Source organism: Sorex fumeus, unplaced genomic scaffold, assembly GCF_029834395.1.
Source record: "Sorex fumeus unplaced genomic scaffold, SorFum_2.1 ptg000122l, whole genome shotgun sequence".
NCBI lineage: Eukaryota > Metazoa > Chordata > Mammalia > Eulipotyphla > Soricidae > Sorex > Sorex fumeus.
Genome location: NW_026606179.1, coordinates 13,627,157 through 13,650,520, shown reverse-complemented (window position 1 = coordinate 13,650,520; position 23,364 = coordinate 13,627,157). Strand labels below are relative to the sequence as shown.

General features: G+C 54.8%; 1 protein-coding gene across 1 annotated transcript in view; it reads right to left on the bottom strand.

Moving 5' to 3' along the window:
* Nucleotides 1–23,364, bottom strand: part of NOVA2 (NOVA alternative splicing regulator 2) — a 38,898-nt gene extending 15,534 nt beyond the window's left edge. The window contains exons 1-3 of the mRNA XM_056137177.1: nucleotides 23,162–23,364; nucleotides 6,670–6,813; nucleotides 191–357 (exon numbers count right to left, since the gene is read on the bottom strand). Of these exons, the coding sequence (XP_055993152.1) occupies nucleotides 191–357; nucleotides 6,670–6,813; nucleotides 23,162–23,246 (396 nt within the window). The 5' untranslated portion in view covers nucleotides 23,247–23,364. The remainder of the gene's footprint in view (nucleotides 1–190; nucleotides 358–6,669; nucleotides 6,814–23,161) is intronic.

Here is a 23,364-nt window from a genome sequence, read left to right as displayed (position 1 = left end):
GGGTGAAATGGAAGGAGAGGACCTAGAGAATCCCCGGATGGAGGAATAAATTAAGGGGCTAAGACCCTAATTCACCATCACTCTCTGCCACAAGCGCATCCCTGGGCTGTTTCCCCAACAACAGTAACCAGGACTATATATTTGATTGCCAAAAATGAGAGTAAGGGTCCCACTGAAACCCAGTGCTGACCTGCTTAGCTCTGTCGGGGTTCATCGTGGTTTGGGGTTGAAGGATGTTGACCACTTCAGGCTTGGTCATTGCTTGTGGGATTTCTCGAACCTTCTCGGCTATAAAGCTGTGCACAGCGTTCAGGGCCTCTGCCGTGCCCTGCACCAGGCATACTCGCTCTGTCGTTCCTGTTGAACAATGGAGAAAGGGCAAATGTCACACAGGAATGGGGACACTTTCTTTCCTTTGGTTTTGGGGTCACACTCAGGGGTACTCAGTGCTTACTCCTGACTCTGTGCTCAGGAATCATTCCTGGTGGTGCACAGGTGACCCTAAAGGGTGCCAGGGATTGAAGCCGGGTCAGTCACATGCAAGGCAAATGCCTCATCTGCTGTGCTATTGCTCCAGCCCCCAGGAATGGGGACACTCTTTAGAGAGAGGCCCCATTTAATGGAAAAGAGAACAGAGGTCCACACAGCAGACTGACAGCCCCAGATCACCAGGGAAGCCCCAGGCCAGCTGGCAGGGGCTCCCAGGCCCAGGCTGGGTAGCTGGGAGAGAGTGTGGCATGGCTGTTTGGCAATCTGTACTTCATGGCCCTCCCCAAGAACCACCCCAGGGGATGGAAGAATGATGCTTAAGTGCTTTGCGATGCCCACAGCAGCCCGGGTAGGGCAGACAGGGCTCAGCTGCCTCTTCTCCGCGCTGGCTGGCTCCCGGTTGCTTTGGCAACCATTCACTCAGTCGCTCCCCCCTTCCTTCTAGAATGGAGAGCTCAGGACTGCAGCGGTTGCCACAGTAACTGGAACCCCCTTATCGGTCTGGCTGGCCGGGTCCTCAGCCCACCCCCAGGGGGACGAGGGACGAGGCCCTGTTGCCATGGCAACTCCTGAAAGCCTGCAGCGAAGGCCTCTAGGCTTTTGGAGAGGATGGAGAAGGGTTGGGGGATGGGGGAGCCAGGAGAGAGGTCTAGAGGCTGCCTGGACCCACCAGATGGAGAGCCATAGGGGGCGGGGCTGGCGGGGTGCTGGCGGAAGAGCAGAGAGGGTCAAAGGCAATTCGTGGAAGAGTGGAGATGGGGGGAGCACCCAGAAGGGAGGGCGGGTGCCGATGCAGTAAATTCTCCAGAAATTGGAGATCATGGGGCTGGAGAGATAGTACAGTGGGTAAGGCGCTTGTCTTGAAAGTGGCCCACTTGGGTTCGATTCCTAGCATCCTGTATGGTCCCCTTAGCACTGTCAGGAATGATCTCTGAGTGCAGAGCCAGGAGTAACCCCCTGAGCACCACTGGGTGTGGCCCAAAAACCAAAAAATAAAAATAAAGAAATTGGAGATCTGGGCATTTTTTTTGTTACTTTGAGTGGGCAGGGGGGGAGACGAGCTGACTTGGAGGGTGTTGTAAGGTGTGTATGCGGGAGAGTCTGGGTGACACTGTGACAGGAGGCTTGGGATGTGGTTTGGGAGACCAGTGAGCACCTGTGTGGACAGGGCTATCCAGATTCTCTGGTCTGTGCAGGACAGCAGAGCTCAGGATAGGCAGCCTGACAGGGACTCTGGTCTGGATGCTGGCGAGGAGCCCCTGCTTGTCGGAAAGATCTGCGGGGGCTTTGGGGAGGGCACCCCTGTGATGATCAAAGCTATAAAGACCATTTGTGAGTCTGAACTGGAGCATGTGTGAGTGTGAAGGGTACCTGGATGTGGCATTTGACAATGGACACTGGTGGTGTGCAATGATAGGATTCTGTGTTAAGATTGAGGAAGTGTGTGTGTGTGTGTGTGTGTGTGTGTGTGTGTGTGTGTGTAGGAAAGAGAGTTGGCCACATTGGCAGTGCTCAGGGCTTACTCCTGCCTCTGCCCTCAGGGATCACTCCTGGTAGTGCTCAGGGGACATACAGGGTAGTGGGGATTGAACCTGGCCAGCTGGATGGAGGGCAAGTGCTCTCCCCACTGTGCTCTCGCTCTGGGCCTATGAAAGACACTGCTGGCTGATGTGTGTGATCTGAGGAAGTAGACAAGACTCTGATGTTTGTGGACATGAGAAAAAGACCAATGGGCAGGACTGGGTATGGATGGAGTCTGAAGAACTGAGGTGTGTGTGTGAGTGTGAGTGTGTGTTTATGAGTGTGTGAGAAAGAGTGTGTCAATGTGTGAGAGTGGGAGTATGCAGTGTGTCTGCATGAATGTGTGTCTGATGTGTGTCTGTGAGTGTATCATGGCCGGAGGCATCTCTCCCAGAACAGGCTGAGGGGAAGGTGAGTGCCCGAGTGAGTTGGCCACATCTTGGGTAAGTGTGTGTGTGTATGTGTGTGTGTGTGTGTGTGTGTGTGTGTGTGTGTGTCCCGGGGTGACAGGCTGTCTGCAGCAGAGAGCGGTGAGCATCAGAGTCTGAAAGATCCTGGGAGTGTGCCAGCCCCATGGGCCTGTCTGGGACCTGGACTAAGTGTCTGGTGCCCTGGGACTCCCAGCAGAGACGGTCGTGCTATGGCCCTGAGCCCTCGCTTGCCCTCTCAGTGGGTAAGCTGGTGTCAGCATGGCACTGGGTCACCTGTGCCGCTGACAGAGCCCCCCATCTCCCCTAGGCTGTCGTTCCTCACTCTTACTCCCCCCCCCCCAAGAACAATGGCTCAGTCTGAGCCAAGAGTGAGTCAGCGAGTAGCTGCCTGTGTCTGGGTGTAAATAGGAAGGGGTGTGGGTCAGGGTGGGAACTAGGGGGACGGGTGAGGGGAGAGGGAGGCCCAAAGGAGAGCTTGGGACAGCCAGGCTGGCCACCTCTGGAGGCTTCCTCCAGTGCAGGCACACAGAGCTCTTAACCGGGGGCCACACACACAGATTTTGGGGGAGGGGTCCCAGAGAACTGGGAAAAATGTCCAGTACAACAGCTGGTGTTTACATAACACCCAGCACTAGGTCCCAGCCTCTGGATGTGCTGCACCAAGGAGGTGAGCAGGGCTGTTATTCCTGCCTCCCGGCTGAGGACACTGAGGCACAGAGTTGTGGGGGCTCCACCCACGTTCATTCAGCTGGTGCTGAGAGATCCAGGTTTCTTTCTGCACCGGGGGCTGTGAGAGTGTGGGTGCACGTGTGCAGATGTTGTGAATGTGTACATGTATGCTTTTTCAGGTGTGTATGAGATGCATCTGCACGTGTATTGTGTTCCTCGGTGATGCATTTGTGCGAAGTGTGCGTGTATATTATACGTGTGTACGTGTGCCTGAGCATGAATCACGTGTGAATGTATGTATGTGGGTGTACTGTATGTAAATGTGCAGTATTATCAAGTGCATGTATTGTATGTGAATATGTACGTGTGTGAATGTATGTTGGGTATGTAGGTATGAGCGTGTGTGTAGCTCTGTTGATTCATGTGCTTGTGAATGTGTGTGTGAATGTCTATATTAAGTGTGAGTGTGACTCTGTGTGTGTGTGTGTGTATGAGCCCAGGGCTTGCAGAGGGCATGCCCATGTCACCATTCCAAAGTCTCTGCTCTCTATGCACAAGTCGCACTGAACAAACGATCCTCCCAGCCTTTGAACATGCTATTTCCTCTTCCGGGGGGGCCCCTTGTGGTCTTTGTTTATTGTTGCAGAGGTCACCACATCCGGCTGTGCTGGGTGGGGAGCATATGGGCTGGGGATCAAACCCAGGGCACTGCACAAGCTCGGGATCTGTAAGACCACTGAGCCACATCCCCTGCGCAACCCCTCAAGCACTTTTTATTTGTTTTTTGGGGTCATACCTAGTGATGTTGGGGGTTACCCCTGGTTCTGCACTCAGGGATCACTCCTGGCAGTGCTCAGAAGACCATATGGGGTGCTGGGGATCGAACCTGGGTCAGCTGTGTGCAAGGCAAGCACCCCTCCCTGCTATACAATTGCTCTGGTTCTCTCAGGGTCTTTAAAAACTGTATAAATTTCAGGGGCCCAAGTCCCCGAATAGTATAATACAGCAAGCAGGACACTCACCTTGTACGTGGCCGACCTGGGTTCAATCCCTGGCACTTCATGGGGTCCCCCCAAAACCTGACCAGGAATGATCCCCCTGGGCACAGAACCAGAAATAAGCCCTGAGCACCATCTGGTATGGCCCCCTAAATGCCTCAAAATAAATTAATGAATGAAATATGTATTTAGAGTCCTCCCAAATAGTGCTGGGGGGGTCACTCCTGGGGAGACTCAGCCAACCATGCCCGGCAGTTCCAGGTTCAGTCCCTGGAAGCAATGCTGCTGGTGCCCAGTGGTGTCTGGGTCACCAGGGCCATACTTGGCAGTGCCAGGGATCAAACTTATGGCCTTACGCCCCTCTCAGATATCACCGCAGTCCTGCTCACGCTTCGGGCCTAGCTTACTCTTATCATCCTGGGCACCTTCTCCTTCCTGACCTCCCCAGATGGGATTGGGGGCTTCCCTGCCCCAGAGCTAACCCCTCTGGGTTGCAGATCACTGACATTTTATCCATCTCTCCAGGAGGGTTCAGACATCTGAAGAGTGGCATGAGGGCTGGGGTGATAGTACAGCAGGTTAGGCATTTGCCTTGCATGAAACCAATCCCGGTTCGATCCCTGACATCCCACATGGTCCCCCGAGCACCTCCAGGAGTGATTCCTGAGTGTGGAGACAGGAGGAACCCCTGATCATCGCTGGTGTAGTCCAAAAAAAGCAAAGAAATTAAAACAGACCAAGGTGTCTTGGTCACTGAAGGGCTGAAAGGGTGTAAGGATGTCAGTCAGGGGCAGAGGGAAATACTCTCTTTGGCCCAAGCAGTCACATCTCCGTGTTCCTGTGGGTCCCAGGAAGTTGGGGACAGCACTAAGATGCTGGGGGGCTCTCTAAGACAGTCTGCAGGATCTGCAACAGAAGTGGGGGACCTCTCATTGTGGGTGTAAATAGAGTCAGGCCCAGGAGAGCTAAAGACTGTCCCTTCCTCAGCGGGGTTCTCAGCTGCCTCACCTTGGGGTGTGACTCTGGCCTGGGGGGGTATGTCACTGCTCATGTCACAGACCGTGACTTAGGGGTGAGGCATCAAGTGTTTTTGGAGGAATGCGCCAAGCAGAGGGCTCACAAGTATTCAGGGGCTAAAGGGGTGGAATGCGGGCAACTGACCCAGGAAGAGAAAGGGCGTGTGTGTGTGTGTGTGTGTGTGTGTGTGTGTGTGTGTGTGTGTGTGCCTGGTTCTCTGGATCTTTGTGTTTTCCATAAAACCTCTTGCCAAAGCTGCTTAGTGAGATGGGAGGGGAGTAGGGGGACAGAGAGAATAAAAATGAGTGTCCTGAGCCAGGCTACAGCATGGGGGCTTGGCCTACAATAATCCAAAGGGATTAAGGATGAGCTCAAACCAGCTCCAGGGCAGACGAGATCCAGGGGCGTCCCAGGGATTCCTGGTGTCCAAGCTCAGGCAGGGGGTCTCGGAAGGGGGTCAGGAAGGAGACAGAGAGGGACCCCAAGGACCAAGGACCTCTGGAAAATGTGTGTGTGAGTGTGTGTGTGTGTGTGTGTGTGTGTACTTAATAGCTGGAGAAAAGGCATGATAAAGGAGTCAGCTTTGGATGGGGGATGGTTCCCCCTGGGGGAACCAAGACTTTGGAGAAAGATGAAATAATAAAGGGAGAGACGGAGGAGTCGCAGCAGACAGAAATTAGGGTGTCCTTGAACAGACAGGCACCATGAGGGCTGCTTCCATGTCCTGGTCAAAAAGACAGTGAGAGGGCCAGAGAGAGAACGCACTTTGCCTTGCCTGTGGTCGACGCAGGTTCAATCCCCAGCACCTCATACAGTCCCCCCAAGCCCCACCAGGAGTGATCCCTAAGCGCAGAGCCAGAAGTAACTCCTGAGAACCGCTGGCTGTGACCCAAAAACAAAAACAAAATAAAGATGAGAGAAGAGAGAGAGAGAGAGAGAGAGAGAGAGAGAGAGAGAGAGAGAGAGAGAGGAGAGGATTGAGGAAAAGATGGGGAAATGAGAGAACAGAAAGGAAAGACAGAGAGAGGAGAGAGAGAGAGAAGAGGAGGAAAGAGAAGCCCAGGAGCAGAGACAGTGGTGGGAGCAGAGTGTGTTTGTGGAGAGAAGAAGGGATGGAGTCAGCAGGAAGCCTCGTTCCCCCCCCACCAGGAGGACGACAGACAGAGGGACAGACAGACGCAAAGGGAAAGAGCAGAAAGGGAGGGTGTCACGACGCGGATGGCTGCCTCCCTCCAACCCCAAGGGACACTCTGACACCTGCCTCCTGCCTCTCCTTCCCCTCCCCCGCCCCACAGAGGCAGGTGTGTGGGAAGGGGCACATCTGCCAGCGCATCATGCAAATGAGCTCATGAATATGCAGCAGCCCATTGTCTGGCCCTACCTCCACCCCGCCCATCTGCTCCAGGCTTGGGCCCTGGGGCTGAGGGCAGTGCTGTCCACTTGGGGAGGGAAACCCTTCCCCCACCTCTCCCCCACCCTTCACTGGTAAGCACCAGCCTTGGGGCCGCCCTGCCCGCTCACTGAGGACCCAGACTGGGACTCACCTGGATAAAAGTCTTTGGACTTGGAGAGTTTGATGGTGGCTCCGGTCTCCTTCTGCAGCTGTACAATGGTCTGGCCGCCCTTGCCGATGATGGAGCCCGCGGCGTAGCTGGGGATCAGCACCTTCAGGAAGTATTCGCCTTCCTCTGTGGGGCACACCAACCGGAGAGAGATCAGTCAGCCCTGAGGGTTCTCTATCTTTGGATGCCACCCACCAGCCAGGGAGCCACAGGCATGGAGTGGACCCAGGACCCCACTGGGTCATGGGAACATGTTGGAGCATGAGGAGAGGGAGGAGGAAAAGAAACCAAGCTTTGAAGGGCCCCCATATGCCCCCACCCCCAGCACTTCCAGAAGTGATCCCTGAATGTAGAGCCAGAGTAACTTCTGAACATCGCCAGGTGTGGCCCTAAAACAAAATGAAACAAAAGGAAGGAAGGAAGGAAGGAAGGAAGGAAGGAAGGAAGGAAGGGAGGGAGGGAGGGAGGGAGGGAGGAAGAAAAAGGAAGGAAGGAAGGAAGGAAGGAAGGAAGGAAGGAAGGAAGGGAGGGAGGGAGGGAGGGAGGGAGGAAGAAAAAGGAAGGAAGGAAGGAAGGAAGGAAGGGAGGGAGGGAGGGAGGGAGGGAGGAAGAAAAAGGAAGGAAGGAAGGAAGGAGGCCAGAGGGATAATACAGCAGGTAGGGTGTTTGCCTTGCACACTGCTGACCCAGGTTTGATCTCCAGTATCCCATATGGTCCTGAGCACTACCCAGGAGTAATTTTGAGTGCAGCGCCAGGAATAACCCCTGAGCATCACCAGGTATGATCCAAAAATGCCAGAGAGCATGAGAGAGAGAAAACAAATGTTGTCCATCCTTCCCTCCTCCTAGCCACAAACCCCAGCTCCAGTCTACATGCTTGGCAACGCTTCCACCAGTCACCAAAAAGGCAGACCTCACGCCTGCCCCAGGAGGGCAGACAAGGTTGAGAGTGATTCAGCCAAAAGCTGGTTCAGCTACCTGTTTCCAACGGGGTCAAGCTGTGTATTTTATGTCCTAGCGTGGAAAGCACAAAAAAAACCCACAAAGGATGTGGGGTGACAGAAATGGCTGTGGAGGGAAATTGAGCGATGGGGCCAGACGTCCAGAAGGATACAGGGGACAGCATCACTGCTGAGCCAACACTTCTGCTAGGTCTGACTCAGCTTAGCACTTCCCAAAGAAGAGTGCTTGTCATTTTAACGCGGACCATATAAGGGAAGTACTTTACCCAAAAAAAAAAAAAAAGACGGGGCAGAGCGATAGTACATAGCAAGAAGGGCCTTGCACGTGGCTGACCCAAGTTTGATCCCTAGCCCCTCGTATGGTCCACTGAGCCTGCCAGGAATGATCCCTGAGCAGAGAGCTAGGAGTGAGCCCTGAGCATGACTAGGTATGGCTCAAAAACTAAAAAGAAAAGAAGAGAGAGAGGAGGAAGAAAGGAAAGAAAGAAAGAAAAAAAAGGAAGGAAGGAAGGAAGAGAGGGAGAGAGAGAGAGAGAGAAAACAGGGCTGGAGAGATAGTACATCAGGTAAGGCACTTGCCTTGCTCAGAGTGGACCATGCTTGATTCCCAGCACCGTGCACAGGGGGCCCCAAGCTCCACCAGCACAGCTGTTTGTGGTCCAGAAGGGAAACATTCTGAGGCCAGGGAGGTGGCTCAACCTGGCAAGTACATGCTTTGGAGGTTGAGGGCTTGAGCCCTTGCATGTACATTTAGGCCCCAGAATCACTAGCATCCTTTACCCCGTTACCCCCACAAAAATTCTATAAATGAGGAAACAAAGGTGAAGAAGCTGTTCAAGATCATATAGCTGGTAGGAGACAGGCCTGAGATAGCCCATCCTGGTCCATGCTCTGAATGCCTATAACACCTTGTGCTCAACTACGGAGGGTGAAGGGAGCCAGTGCAAAGGCCCTGGGGTAGAGTGAGCTGTGGTGGTTGGAAAGTGATGAAGAGGTTGTGTAAGAGAGGAGGGGAGCGGGGAAGGACCGAACGAGGTGGGCTTATGGCCCACCCCACCCCCAAGCACCTTCCTCCTTGGTCTCAGGCTCTTATGCTAATTCTGGGGGCAGCAGAGGAGGTGCTAAGTAGAGGAATGTGACTGGCATGGGTTCCATCCCTCTGATGGACCCAAGGGGATGGACTTTGAGAAGCAAGGGGTGCAAGCAAGAGCTAGGGGTGCAGAGCAGGGGCTGCCACATCCAGGCCAGAGGTGATGGACGCTCAGTGGAAGCAGCTAAGGGGTGGGGGGAAGAAGTGAGGGCTGTTCTCTGGAGCGGTGCTGAGGTTCTGTGGGATTTGGTGGGCGGTGGTGGAAGGCGTCAGGATGGAACTCAGGTTCCCGCCTATGCAGTCACACGCTCTCCCCCACCTCCAGGGAGCTGGGGGTTGGGGGTTGGAGGGAATGAGCTCCACTTTTTCATTTTGGGGCCACACCCAGCAGTGCTCAGGGCTTACTCTTGGCTCTGCACTCAGTACACCCCGCTGTATTATCATCCCAGTCCCAGGAATTCCACTTTCACCAAGAGGACATGAAGGCACAGAGGGCACAGTGCAAGGGCACTGCCCGCCTGGCCGTCCCAGGGCTCCAGAACGGGCAGCAATTCTGCTCCTCCTTGGCCCTTCTTTGTTAGCTGTCTCTGCTGGCAGCCAAGGACCATTCGGCCCAAGGACAGTGCAGGGCGCAATGCAGCATTCAGTTGGTATTTTAGCCTCAAGATTACAACTGACACTGATTTTTTTGTTTGGGCTTTTGGGGTCATACCTGGTGATGCTCAGGGGTCACTCCTGGCTCAGCACTCAGGAATTACTCCTGGAGGGGCTCAGGGGGCCATATGGGATGCTGGAATTGAACCCGGTCAGCTGTATGCAAGGCAAACACCCTCCTTGCTGACTATTACTCTGACCCTGATCTTCTTTTCTTCCTTTTTTGTTTTTGGACCACACCCAGCAGTGCTCAGGGCTACTCATGGCTATGCTTATAGGATCATGCATTACCAGGGAACCGACAGAACCAAGACTCTGGGTTATGCCAAAGGATGCTCCCTAGCCATTTGATCATCTGCCTGGACTCTATTTATTTCTCCTCTTGAGGGTACCTGGGCATCCCTCCAGCCAATGCTCACTTCCTGCAGTGCTCAGGGGACTATACGGTGCCAGGGACCAAACCTATGGCTGCCACATGCAAATCCTGTGCTTGAACTCTTTTTCTGTTTTTTTTTTGGGCCACACTCAGCGATGCTCAGGGTTTTCCTGGCTCTGACTCAAGGGTCACTCCTGGAGGGCTTGGGGGACCATATGAGGTGCTGGGGATCAAACCCAGGTTGGCCACATGCAAGCAATCGCCCTCCCTGCTGTGCCTGTTCTACTTAGTGAACCATCTTTCTAGCTTAACCTAATCCTCTAACCCAAAGTTTGGCCCTAAATCCTTCCAGGGTAGATATTCTGGTGCCTTCTCTTTAGAAGAACATTTACATTCAATTTGTTTCTACCCATCTACCCAGCAAGTCTTTGTCTTCCTGGAGGGGCTCTAAACACAATTTCCTCTTATTCTCCAGAACCCCCCCCCCCCCCCACACACACACACACATCTCAGGGCCTTTGCACATTCTCCTATTCCTGAACTTCTCTCCTAGAACATCCCACATGTTCCCCAGGCCCTTCTTAAATAAAGTTTTCCTCAAGCACCTGAAGGGAATGGTTCCCCTTTTATACCTTCAGAACAACGTAGCAGAGAGAGTCACATGGGTGCCAGGGTCCCTTGGCAGTGCGCAGCACAGGGCATGCCAAAGACACTGGGGGAAGGAGGGAAGTCATGCCACTCTGCTTCCAAAAGTGAAGCCTTGGGCTGGAGCAATAGTACAGCAGGGCCGGCACTTGCCTTGCATGTGGCTCACCCGGATTTGATCTCCAGCACCCCACAGGGTCCCCTGAGCCCCACCAGGATTGATCACTGAATGTAGAGCCAGGAATAAGCCCCGAGCACTGCCAGGTGTGACCCAAAAACAAAAACCAAAGATGAGGCTCTCTGACCACTTGAGTGGTTTTACAACTTTTTCTTTTCATGTGTTTGTGTTGTGTGTGCATGTGTGTGTGTGTGTGTGTGTGTGTGTGTGTCTGTTTTCATGTGCTCCTGAGCACTGTATAGGGAACCTGGGGAATATTTCCAGTGATACTCCATCAAGTTGTACTGGCTGTGTAGGTCAGCCTGTTCAGTGTCTGAACTGGTGACATGTTGTTGCTTGAGCCCAGCTACGCTGGAGGATGCCAGGGCTACAGTTAGTAGCGCTGGGGGTCGGATGGTATGTGATGCTAAGGATCAAACTTGGGGAGTCTTGTGCCATCACCCCAGCCTGTATGTTGGAGTTTCATGTGAGACATTAAAAGTTGTTGTTCATGGGTCAGAATGATAGTACAGTGGGGAGGGCATTTGCCTTGCATATATCTAACCCAGGCTCGATCCTTGGCACCCCATAGGATCCCCCGAGCCCTCCAGAGTAATCCCTGACTACAGAGCCCTGAGCACCGCTGGGACCCTAAGCACAGTTGGGTGTGGTCCAAAACAACAACAAAAAATTGCTTTTCTCTTAATAGTTTTATTTTGGAGGCCATACTCAGCAGTGCTCAGGGATAACTCCTGGAGGGGCTCAGGGGAGGAGAGAGGGGTGCAGGGATAGAGTTCAGATCGGCTGTGTGTGCTGTACTATCATTCCATTCCTAAATATATATATATTTGTGTATATATACACATATGTGTATTTTACATATAAAATATATATTTAATGAGCCAAAGAAATAGAATTGGAGATAAGTTGCTTGCCTTGATGTGGCCAACCTTAGTCTAAATCCCCAGCACTGAATTGGTCCCCTGAGTATTGCCAGGAGTGACTCCTGAGTACAGAATGGGGGAACAGTCCCTGAGCATAGCCAGGTGTGGCCCCAAATCAAAACAAAAGTTTTAGTTGCTTAGAAGAAAAAGTTGAGTGTAGAGGGAGAGTACAGCCTTGCACACAGCCAAACCTATTGTGATTCCACGGCACCGCAAAGGGCTCCCCACCAGGAGTGATTCCAGAGTACCACTGAGTGTGGCCCAAACGCCCCCCCTAAAAAGTCAAGGAGCCAGAGAGATAGCTCAAAAGACAAGTGGACATAATCTGCATGCGGGAGCCCTGGGTCCGATCCCTAATGCCACACAGTTCTCTGAGCATCAAGCCCAGTGCGAGCACCCTCCATTACTGCAACATACAGACTGGATCAGGGAGTGACTGATAGGATGGGGGTGGGTGGTGCTCTGCCCATCCCCACCTGATCTCTTAAGATGAAAGGTTCTAGATTTCCTGAGGTGTTAAACGGAGGGTTTAGGGGGAGGGGAGGATATGAGGGGTGCAGAATTAAGGGGCTGCTCTGAGCTGCCCACAATCCTCTTAGATTTTCCTCATCCACCCATTAATCCCATTAGATCATTACACCCAGGGCACTGTCACTGTCACTGTCCTCCCATTGTTCATCGATTTGCTCGAGCGGGCACTGGTAACGTCTCCATTGTGAAACTTGTTACTGTTTTTGGTATATCGAATACGCCACGGGGAGCTTGCCAGGCTCTGCTGTGCGGGCAGGATACTCTCGGTAGCTTGCTCGGCTCTCCGAGAGGAACGGAGGAATCGAACCTGGGTTGGCCGCGTGCAAATGCCCTACCCGCTGTGCTATCACTCCACCCAGGGCACCTCCCATCAATCATTCTCACTCCCCCCGCTCCTAGTTCACTTTCCTTCCTGCTCACAGAGGTGCCCCTTGCCTGGCCCTGGTGCAAAACCTGTTACTAAAATGGAGGCTCAGTTTTCCACTACTTGAAGGTTCAATAAGATGAGGAGGGAGGGACCAGAGAGATAGTCCAGTGGGGAGGGTGCTTGCCTTGCATGCAGCTGACCCCGGTTCAATCCCGGCATTCCATCTGGTGCCCCGAGCCAGCCAGGAGTGATCCCTGAATGCAGAGCCAAGAGTAAGTCCTCAGCACAATTGGATGGGCCCCCCAAACAAACAAAAAGATGGGAAAGGAGATGGCATGGAGACACTCTCCTTCCCCCATAACTTTACCCCAGTATCTTTTTTCTAGGGGGAAACCCACACCTGGAGGTCCTCAGACGACCATATGGGGTGCCCGGGATTGAATCTAGGTCAGCCGCATGCAAGGAAGATTTCCTCCCTGCTTGCTGTACCATAGCTCCACGGTCCACACCCCCACACCTATTATTGCTTTAAAAACATTTATTTTAGGTTTTTGGGTCACACCAGTGGTGTTCAGAGGTCAGTCCTGGCCGGGTTTGAGGAACCATATGCAGTGCCAAACACCTTCCTTGCTGCTATACCATCTCTTCATGGCCCACCCCCTGGTCTTTTATTATTATTATTTTGCTTTTGGGGTTACATCCAGCGATGCTCAGGGGTTACTCCTGGCTCTGCACTCAGGAATTACTCTTGGTGGTGCTGGGGTGCTGGGGTGCTGGGGATCGAACTGGGACAACCATGTGCAAGGCAAACCTACCCGCTGTACTATCACTCCAATCCCCCACCCAGTCCTTTTTGAATATAAGAAATTTTCGTTTCCTGGGCCGGAGCAATAGCACAGCGGGTAGGGTGTTTGCCTTGCATGCGGCTGACCCGGGTTCGATTCCCCGCATCCCATATGGTCCCCCAAGCACTGCCAGGAGTAATTCCTGAGTGCAGAGCCAGGAGTGACCCCTGAGCATCGCTGGGTGCGACCCAAAAAGCAAAAAAAAAATATTCATTTCCTCTGAAGAAGACTGGGGGTGCCCCCACCCAATATCTGTTTTTTTTTGGGGCTCCCCCCCAGTACTGTCCAAGGGTTTCTCCATGACAAGGCAGTACCAGCCTGAGACCGAGTAAGCTTTCTGTCATGGCAGGCTGTGTGGCCTTGAGCAAGTCATGGAACCTAGCTGGGTCTCTCCACTTTCCCACCTGCAAAATGGGGACAAGATAACGCACCTTCTCAGGGTTACTGATGATTCAGTCGGCTATGAACTGCCAAGTACTTTGCATGGGCCAGGGAAATGGCTTTTGAATTTTGGGTGGGCAGGGATCATACCTGATGGTGCTCAGAACCATGCAGTGACAGAGATCGAACGTGGGGCTTTGTACTCTCCACCCTCTAAGCCACCTCCCTGGCCCGTTTCAACCCTTATTCTCATGCTACAGCGCTGTGTGCACAGCAGCATTTAGGACATAGAAACGTGACAAAAGTTCGATGCCCTCATCCTCACTCTCACAACTATTATTACTGTTATTTGGGGTTTGGGTGGGCCACAGCCAGAAGGACTTGGGGACCTTGTAATGCCAAGGATAGAACCCTGGGCCTCCCAAACGCAAATCCTGCGCTAAAGCCATTGATTCATGCACACGAGATTCTGTTGTGTTTGTTTGCTTGTTTGTTTGTTTTGAGCAGGAGGTCACACCCAGCGATGCTCAGGGGTTACTCCCGGCTCTGCACTCAGAAATTACTCCTGGTGGTGCTGGGGTGTTGGGGATCGAATCGAACTGGGACAGCCATGTGCAAGGCAAACACCCTACCTGGTAACCTGGTGGTGCTCAGAGCTTACTGCTAGCTCTGCATTCAGGGATCACTCCTGGTGGCGCCAGGGATTGAACTCGGGTCTGCCACGTGCAGGACAAGTGCCATCCCTGGCTGTACTGTCTCTCCGGCCTGATACAAGTGAGAGTTTCACCATCAGCGTCTGGCATGAAGGTTCTGTGAGGAGAGGTGAACCTCTGGGGTTTGGGATTCTATTGGGAGACCTCCTTCCATTATCCTTACCCTGGGGGCTGATTGAGCTGGATTTTTTTTGGTGTGTGTGGAGGGAAGGTGCTTTGGGGCCACACCCAACTTTTCTCAGGCGTTACTCCTGGCTCTGCACTCAGGGACCCTTATGGGATCCTGGGAATAGAACCCAGGTTGGCAGCGTGAAAGGTAAGTGCCCTATCCACTGTCTATCACTCCAGCCCCTGCCCAGGCTGGCTTTCCCCTGCTTCTTGAGGTCGGTGGGCTCTCCTACACAGAGATGAAATCCTGCTCCACCTCCCATTTGGGTATACCTCAAACTCCCTGCTTTCCCTGGCAAGCTACCCTTGACCAATATGCCAAACACAGTAACAACGAAGTCTCACAATGGAGACTTACTGGGCCCGCCTGAGCAACTTGATGAACAACTGAGGACAGTGCTACAGTGCAGGGTTTTTTTTTTTTTTTTGTTATTTTGGCTCCAGTTTCATCCATGTAGCAGCAAACTGAAACATTTCATCTTTCCTTATGGCTGTATGGAAATAGAAATATTCCACTGTGTAACATAAGCCATGGGTTCTTTTTTTTTTCTTTTTGGGTCACACCCAGCAATGCACAGGGATTACTCCTGGCTCATGCACTCAGGTATTACTCTTGGCAGTGCTCAGGGGACCATATGGGATGCTGGGAATTGAACCCGGGTCGACTGCTTGCAAGGCAAATGCCCTCCCCACTGTGCTATCGCTCCAGCCCCGGAGCCACAGCTTTTTGATCCATTCATGTGTCCTAAGACATCTGTTTTTGGTCGTTTGTCTGTCTTTGGGCCACCTAGAGGTGCTAGGGCCCACTCCTGGCTCTGCAGTCAGGCATTACTCCTGGTGGTGCTCAGGGGACGCCGTGGGATGTCCAGGATCTAACCTGGGTGTGCTGTGTGCCAGGAAGGTGCCCTCCCCGCTGTACTCTCTCTCCCACCCTTGTCCCATGTCTCCTTCGTGTGCACTCCCTTCTCCTCTCCCTCCTTCCTCTCTCCCTTCTGCAAAACCTCCTGAACAACCCCCACCAAGTGCTACACCTAGTTTCAGGGATCTGGGGATGTGGCAGGAAAAAAGACAGATTAAATCAAGCATTTATCCCACTCACTTTGAACACGTAAAAACATCTGTTTCAAGAGGGCGTTTCAAAGCCATCAGAGAGGTGAGGGGAGGGACCTCCAGTGGTAGAGCACATGCCAGGCACGTGTGCGAGGCCCTGGCCCCCCCCCCCCCCAGCACTACATCACGTGCATCCCACCCCAGTGAAACCCCTGGAAGTCTGGGAATGTTCTCAAACCTCACCACAGGAGGCCTGGGTGTGATCCTTGCAAAGGCATCGCCAGGAGCACAGAGCAAGGAAATAGCCCCAAAGTACTGCCCGGTCTGGCATCCGAAACTAAGAAAAACAACTGTGAAGAATTGGAGTTTGAGGGGCTGGAGTGATAGTACAGCGGGAAGGGCATTTGCCTTGCCCACAGCCGATCCAGGTTCAATCCCCGCCATCCCGTAGGGTACCCCAGGATCAAGCCTGCCAGGAGTGATCCCTGAGCACTGTTAGGTGTGGCTCCTCTCCAAAGAAAGAACCTGTCTGAGACTAGAAAGATCGTCCACGGGTAAGGTGCGTGCTAGCACGTGGGCAACTCCAGTTTGATCCCCAGCATCATAGTGCTCCTTGAGCCTTGCCAGGAGTGATCCAAGTAGCCCCTGAGCACCACGGGGTGTGACTCTAAACCCAATACAAAAACGAAACCAAAACTCTGTCCTTGGACTGAGGAGAGCTCTGTAGTTGAGGGGGGCTGTGTGTGTGTGGGGTGACATATGCTCTGCAGGAACCACTGAGTTTGAACCCCAACCCCACAAGGACCCCCCAGGAGCTGCTAGGTGTAAGCTGGAGACCCCCTGAGTATGGCAGGGACTGAACAGCTCCAAACGCTTTCACCCGGTGGGCCGAGGATCACACGGAGAGTGGCCCCAGGGTCCCCTGAGCACTGCTGGGGAGGCCCCCACACTTTGCAATAAGCCTGGCTCTGGACTCTTCAAGCATTCCCTGGGTGTCCAGGGGGCTCTGTCCCCAGCTCCTCAGGCTTGTCCAGAGGAGAGTGTTAGGGTCTCTGCACACCGTAGCCCAGAACTCGGGGTTTTTGTCTTGTCACTGTGGCTGCCAGGGTGTCCTAGTTCCCTCTAGAATCTCCTGTCTGACGGGACAGAGCAATAGTTCAGCGGGGAGGGGGGTTGCCTTGCATGAGACTGGCCTGGGTTCAATCCCCAGCATCCCATAGGGTCCCCTGAGAACTGCCAGGAGTGATTCCTAAGAGCAGAGCCAGGAGTAGCCCCTGAGCACTGCCAAGGGTGACCCCAAAACCTAAAAAAAAATTAAAAATCTTCTCTCTGTCCTCCCGGTTGGGGGCATTTCCTTCCACGTGCACCCCGTCCCCCACCCTCTTCAGGCCTTGAGTTCCCAGGCCTCAACAGACGATCTCACATGTCAGCAGAACCCCCAGAACCAGAGACTGACACTCCAACCCCGACCCATCCCCCAAGGCTCGCCTCCTACCTAAGCCAGAACTTTTTGGCAATCATCCCCACTCCTCCCCCTGCCCTCAAACCCCCTTCGGGTCCTGGAAGCCCCTTTGATTCATGAAGGGCCACCCCAAAGTGAAGATGTCAACTCCAACTCCCACGCACAGGTGATCTTGTCACCTCTGTTTCTGGTTGTCCCCAGCCCCTCAGGAATGAATGCTCTGGGTGTCTGGGAATTTGGGATGGCTTGGGGAGCTGGAGAGCAGGCCTTACATGCTGGAGGGTCCTCTCCCACACCATGCAGTTCCCTGAACCCCACCAGGAACGGCCCCAAAAACACCTAACTGAAAACAGCCTCTGAGCACCACCACTGGGTGTGGTTCCCCCAAGCCCAATAAAAACCAAGAAACAAAAGGGGCCAGGGAGACAGACGGCTCAGAGGGCTGAGCTCATGCTCTGCATGCAGTGTCCCCAGAGCACAGCCTAATAGTGACAGCCCCCTCACCAGCACGGCGGGGTGTGGCCCCCAAACTAAACCAAAACCAAACCAAACAAAAACACGATGTCTACCTCACGGTCAGATTTGGGGTGTTCCTTTCGATTCAGAATAGCCCCTGGAAAGTCGCTCCCATCCCACAGAGGTCATTAACCCGTAAGTCCAGAGGCAGTGGGGTAGAGGTGTTTCCAAGTGACAGTCTATCTGAGGAACCAAAGCTGGGGTGCAATGCGCAGACAGCCTGCTCTCTGCAGGGGGCGAGGCAGACTCATGGTCTGTACTCTGGCAGCGGTTGGGGACAAGAGGGGGCTTCGGGCTGTGCTAAGTTACCAGGGCTTCAGAGAGCCCAGAGGAGGCGGTGTGGGCGTGGTGTGGGCGTGGCCCACCGGGCCGGTGATGTCAGCGTGTAAGGTCTCACCCGTCTGGGTGTGAGAAATGCTATACAACCTCAGCTGGTGCAGGGACACCATGGTGGAGGTGTGACCCTGCCCTGGAGTTGTGACACTGTCTCTGGGTGAGAGGAAGGCCGCTGGGGAAGGAAGGGTCACTGGTTGCTGAGACACAACTCTGCCATCCTCGGCAGTCCTGGGAATAATAGTGATGATGGGGCCCGGGAGATAGCACCAGGGTTAATGCACTGATGGTCCGGAGTTCAGTTCCAGCACTGCATACAATCCCCTGAGCACCACCGCGAGGGATCCCTGAGTAGAGAACCAGGAATAAGCTTTGAACGCCACTGGATGTGGTGCCCCTGCCTTAAATAACAGTAATAAGAACCACAACCATTGTTTCTCCAGGACCACCCAGAGCCCGGCTGGGTGCTGTGCACTTCACAGACACAAGCCGACAGAATCCATATAGAGCCCTCAGGGAGCTAGCTCTTAGGGTTCTCACTTGCTGAGGAGGGGGATGGGGCTCAGAGCAGTGAAATAATTTACCAGAGGTTCCCACCTCTTAACCAGAAAGGAGACTGTTTCTCTAGGGCCGTCATACCTTACCTGTGGTATTGGTTTTCCTCAAGAGAGCAGGACAGGGCCAGACAGTGATAGCGTAGTGGATAGGGTGTTTGCCTTCCACACCGGCGACCTGGGTTCAATCCCCAGCAACCCATATGGTCCCTCGAGCAATGCCAGGAGTAATTCCTGAGAGCAGAGCTAAGAGGAACCTCTGAGCATCACCAGGTATGACCCGAAAAGCCAAAAAGGAAAAAAGAGTGAGGGACACTAGGGCCCAGAGAGAGAGAGAGAGAGAGAGAGAGAGAGAGAGAGAGAGAGAGAGGACAGGGGGTAGGGCGTTTGCCTCACATGCCATTTACCTTGGTTCAATTCCCGGCACCGCATATAGTTCTCTGCGCACCAATGAGAGTGAGCCCTGAGTATTGCCAGATGTGCCTGCAAATACCTAAAGGGCATTGGGACCAGGACCTGCTGGGACCTGGTGGTTGTGTTATGCTTGGGGGTGGATGTTTATGCTATTCCTGGGTATACAGGGGTAACAGAGCGGGGGGATACAACTAGAGGTATGGTCACTGAAGCCATGTGGTGGGGGGGACGTAGGGGGTGTCTGGGGGACTGACAGAGAGATAGTACAGGGGCTAAGGCACATGCCCTGTATGCGGCCGACCCGGTTTGATCCCTGCTACCAAGTGGTCTCTGAGTTCTGTGTTGACTACAAAACACTCAGTGGTTCCCCTCAGCTCCCTGAGCACTGCTTGGGAGTCCCTACATTTCCCCCCAGAAGAGTTCTCACCAGATACAGGGTGAGAGCTGGAAGCTGGAACTCATGATTTACTTGTGATTTACTGAATGAAATTCAGTCCCTGGCACCTCAAGGGAGACCCCAGTCCTAAGCACTGCCTAGTCATCCCACAGACAGCAGGATCTGAGCAGCACCACAGATCAGGCCAGAGCACCAAGCACTCAGGTATGCAGATCCGGGCAAGTATCACCACAAATGGTCCCCAGGCCCCCTGAGCCCTGCTTAAGAGACCCCCACCCATGAAAAGAATTTTCGGGGCTGGAGCGTACAGTGAGTAAGATGCTTGCCTTGCACACAGACCCGGGTTCGGTCCCCGGCATCCCATATGGTTCTCCTCCTAACCACCGCCAGGAGTAATTTCTGAGTGCAGAGCCAGGAGTAACCCCAGAGCATTACTGGGTGTGGACCCCAAAACACAAACTAAATATTGCTTTTTTAAAAAAGAGAGTTCTCAGGGCTGGAGTGAAACTACAGCGGGGAGGGCATTTGCCTTGCAGCCAGCCAACCCAGGTTCAATCCTCAGCATCTCATAGGGTACCCATAGGATACTATGGGTATAGTATTATAGTATACAATATAGCATAGAGCATTTCCAGGAGAGATTCCTGAGCACAGAGCCAGGAGTAACTGAGTACTTCTGGATATGGCAAACAAAAAGCCAAGAAAGCAAGCAAGCAGGCAGAAAGAAAGAAAGAAAGAAAAAGAAAGAAAAGAAAGTTCTTCTCTGTACCCTGGGGGAACATTTTCTGTCTCATCAGCCTGGGGTCACTGACTGCTCCCAGTGATTTCCAGTTGGGTTTTCCATTCAACTCTTGAGCCAAGCCACCTTGAGTGCTGCATGCTCTTCCATCCCCATGACCACCCCCCCCAGTAGCCTCCTCCAGGGTCCTCCTGTGGCCTCCCCCTGTGGCCTTCTCCATGGTACTCCCCATAGACTTTACCTGCCTGTCACTGTGCTCCGCAGTTCCTAGCACTCGCTCCTACATCAGCAGCTAAGAGTTTCATCCACATGACCTACTGCGACACCCTGAACAAGACCCTCCCCCCTGAGAGCCCCATTTCAACCACGAGAAAGTAAAGCTCTCTTGAGTGTTCCCCAGACCGTGGATCTCGCCTCTTGGGCTGGAAGCCATCACTCAGCTGTGTTTTCCTGGTTGACTGACTGGGGGTCAGTTCCTGAACCTCTCTGGGCCTCGCTTTTACACAGGGAAGATGGGCTGCAGGATGGGGTCATTGAGGCTTAAAGATATGCCTCTGCTCTGCATTCTCCATAATCCAGCTGGGCACTGGGCCACACCATCAACATCAACCACAGTAAGAACTGATCATTCTTGGGGCCAGAGCAAGAGTACAGCAGGTAGGGCATTTGCCTTGCACACAATTGACCCAGGTTCGATTCCCAGCATCCCATATGATCTCCTGAACAGGAGTGATACCTGACAATGCTGGCTGTGGCCCCATAAAAACAAAACAAGGGTCTGGAACAATAGTACAATGGGGAGGACATTTGCCTTGGACATGGCCGACCTGGGTTCGACCTCCAACATTCCAGAGTCCTCCGAGCACTGCCAGGAGTTATTCCTGAGTGCAGAGCCAGGAGTAACCTGGGAGCATTGCTGGATATGGCTCAAAAAGGAAAAAAAAATTGATCATTCAGGGTGCAGCGTGAGCTCACTGAAGTGCCACGGAGTGCGAGGGTGGTGGCAACTGTCCCTCGTGGTAAGATCGAGACTCAGAAAAAAGGTGGGGTGTACCCAGGCACCCTTAGGGGAAGGAGCCTGTAGTTTGGGGCTGAACATCTCAGACTCTGGTCCAGTTCTGCACCCTGAGGTCTCTGGGAAGGAAGGGCATCCCCTGGGCATCTCAAGGCCTCAGTTTCCCCATGGATGCCCTGGGAGGGGAACAGGAGAGTCCACAGGTGACAGTCTGCACAGTGGGGAAGCCGAGAACTCCAGGATTCCAGAGATCCTCATCCCGCCTCCATGACCTCGGCAAACGCTTGCCGTTTTACTGAACCCTGTCTACCTCATCGGAAGCAGCAGCCCCAATCAGCTCTCAGGAGAGCCGTATTGGGAGATTAACCCATATCTCAGCACCCGACTGGCAGGCGGTGCCAAGTACTTGGACAGGACTGTCCTTGGCAGCCTCCCCGCGGTGGAGATTCTGGGATCCTGAGCACCTCAGCCCCTTTAAGAGAAGGATGGAATCCCCCAGCGAACTGGGGCTCAGAAACATGGGTCCCCTGATTTCTGGGGACCTCTGGCAGGTCTGGAAATGGCAGTGGGGCAGGGTGGAGGGAGGAAATCTGCAGGGACAGACTCATGTGTGCACTGGGGGTGGGGGAGCAGGAAGAAAGGACAGGAAACTCCCTCCCACCCCTCCCCCCACTTCCCTTTCCTCCAATTTCTGCTGGATACCCTCAGAGACTGGCCAGGGGGGTCCCTATTCCTGTTCCCACCTGGTGGGGCGGGGGCACTGAGAGGGTTGGAATAGACTGGGCTCCTGTGAAGGGGAGGGGCTGGGGGCCTCCCCCAAGCTCTGGCTCCCTGCGCAGGCACAGGGCGTGGAGGAGTGCCCAGGGCCAGCCCATCCCTCCAGCCCATCCCTCCCCATCCGGAGGAAAGGGCCGGAGGAAGCGAAGATTTCGGCCAAGGTGAGCGCCTGCCGCCAGGAGAGAGAGGCTGTCTGCTCTGGGGTCTCCCTCCTTGTAGGGAGCCAATGGGCTGGGCTCAGAGGACCCCAACAAACCCCAGGGCTCTGAGCGGCCCCTGCGTGCTGCGGATCTGATTCCCGGTGCACATCCTCAACAGTCACAAAAAGGCGCCCCCTGGGCAGCCCCATCTGGACACAGATCCCCACACGCGGGGTCACACACAGGCACCCCCCCATCCTTTTTCAGGTCCCTATCCCTTTCCCTGCGACACACCCTTGGCACCTCCCCCTATCCCCCCCATCGCACACGCCCCCCTGATGTCACCTCTGCACACCTCCGGGTATCCCACCCTAGGTCAGCCTCCCTGGAGGCATACCCACACCCTCTAGCTGTCAAAGTCCCTCGGAGCCACCGCTCAGCGCCCCCCACACACCCCGGCATGCCACCGCCACCCAAGGGGACACACACGGCCCCTTGTCGGCCAAGGGTCTGATCGACGGAGCCTCTCTCACCTGGCCTGACTCTCCCCATACACACACCCCCTCTTCCCTGTCATGGCCACTATCCCTAACGTCCCCGTCCCAGGACACACAGGGCGCCCCAATCCCCAGGCACCCTTTTCCACGCAGGTACCAGCCTCTGCCGGCACCTTCTCCCACCCAGTTCCACACACCCATCTTCCCCTCCTTTTCCCCCAACGCACTGTCCCGGGCTCGGTCCCACGCAGCACGCCACAAGCCCGTGGCCCACACACGCGTCCTGCGCGCGCGCGGGGACAACCCTGGCCCAGGACAGCCCGGGGGAGCCAGGCTGGAACGCTCCGGGGCCACAGGCCTCGCTCCGCCCTCCCCTCCCCCACGGCCGGGACACGCCGGCCGGGGGAACACCCCTGGCCCGGAGGGTCACAACACACACCCTCAAGGACACAGAGACGCCCGCCCGGGGCACCCACGCCCCCCCATCCTTGGCGCCCCTCCCCAAGGACACTGACCCCCTCCCCCCCCAGCCCCTCTCCACGCAGACAAAGCTCCCGGCCCGGCGCGCGAGGGGAAGGGCGTCCGAACCCCTCCCCGACGCCCCTCTCGGGTCCCCGCGCTGGGGAGGGGCGCCCCGTCCCCTCCCCGGGGCCCTTGCACCTGCCGTCCGCGGGGGGCAGGGCGGAGGATGGAGAAAGGCGAGGCCCCGGGCCCGCTGCCCCGCGCCCCGCCGCAGCCCTTTCTCACCTCCCGTGTTGCTGCGCTTGGTGCAGACCACCTCGGGCGGCGTTTCGAGGGGCCTCTTGCGGGAATCCGGGGCCTCGGGCTCCATGGGGGGGGCCTGGGGCGGCGGCTGCTGCGGCGGCGGCTGCTGCGGCGGCTGCGGCGGCGGCGGCGGCTGCTGGGGCGGCGGCGACGGCTGCTGGGGCGGCTGCGGTTGCGGCGGCGGC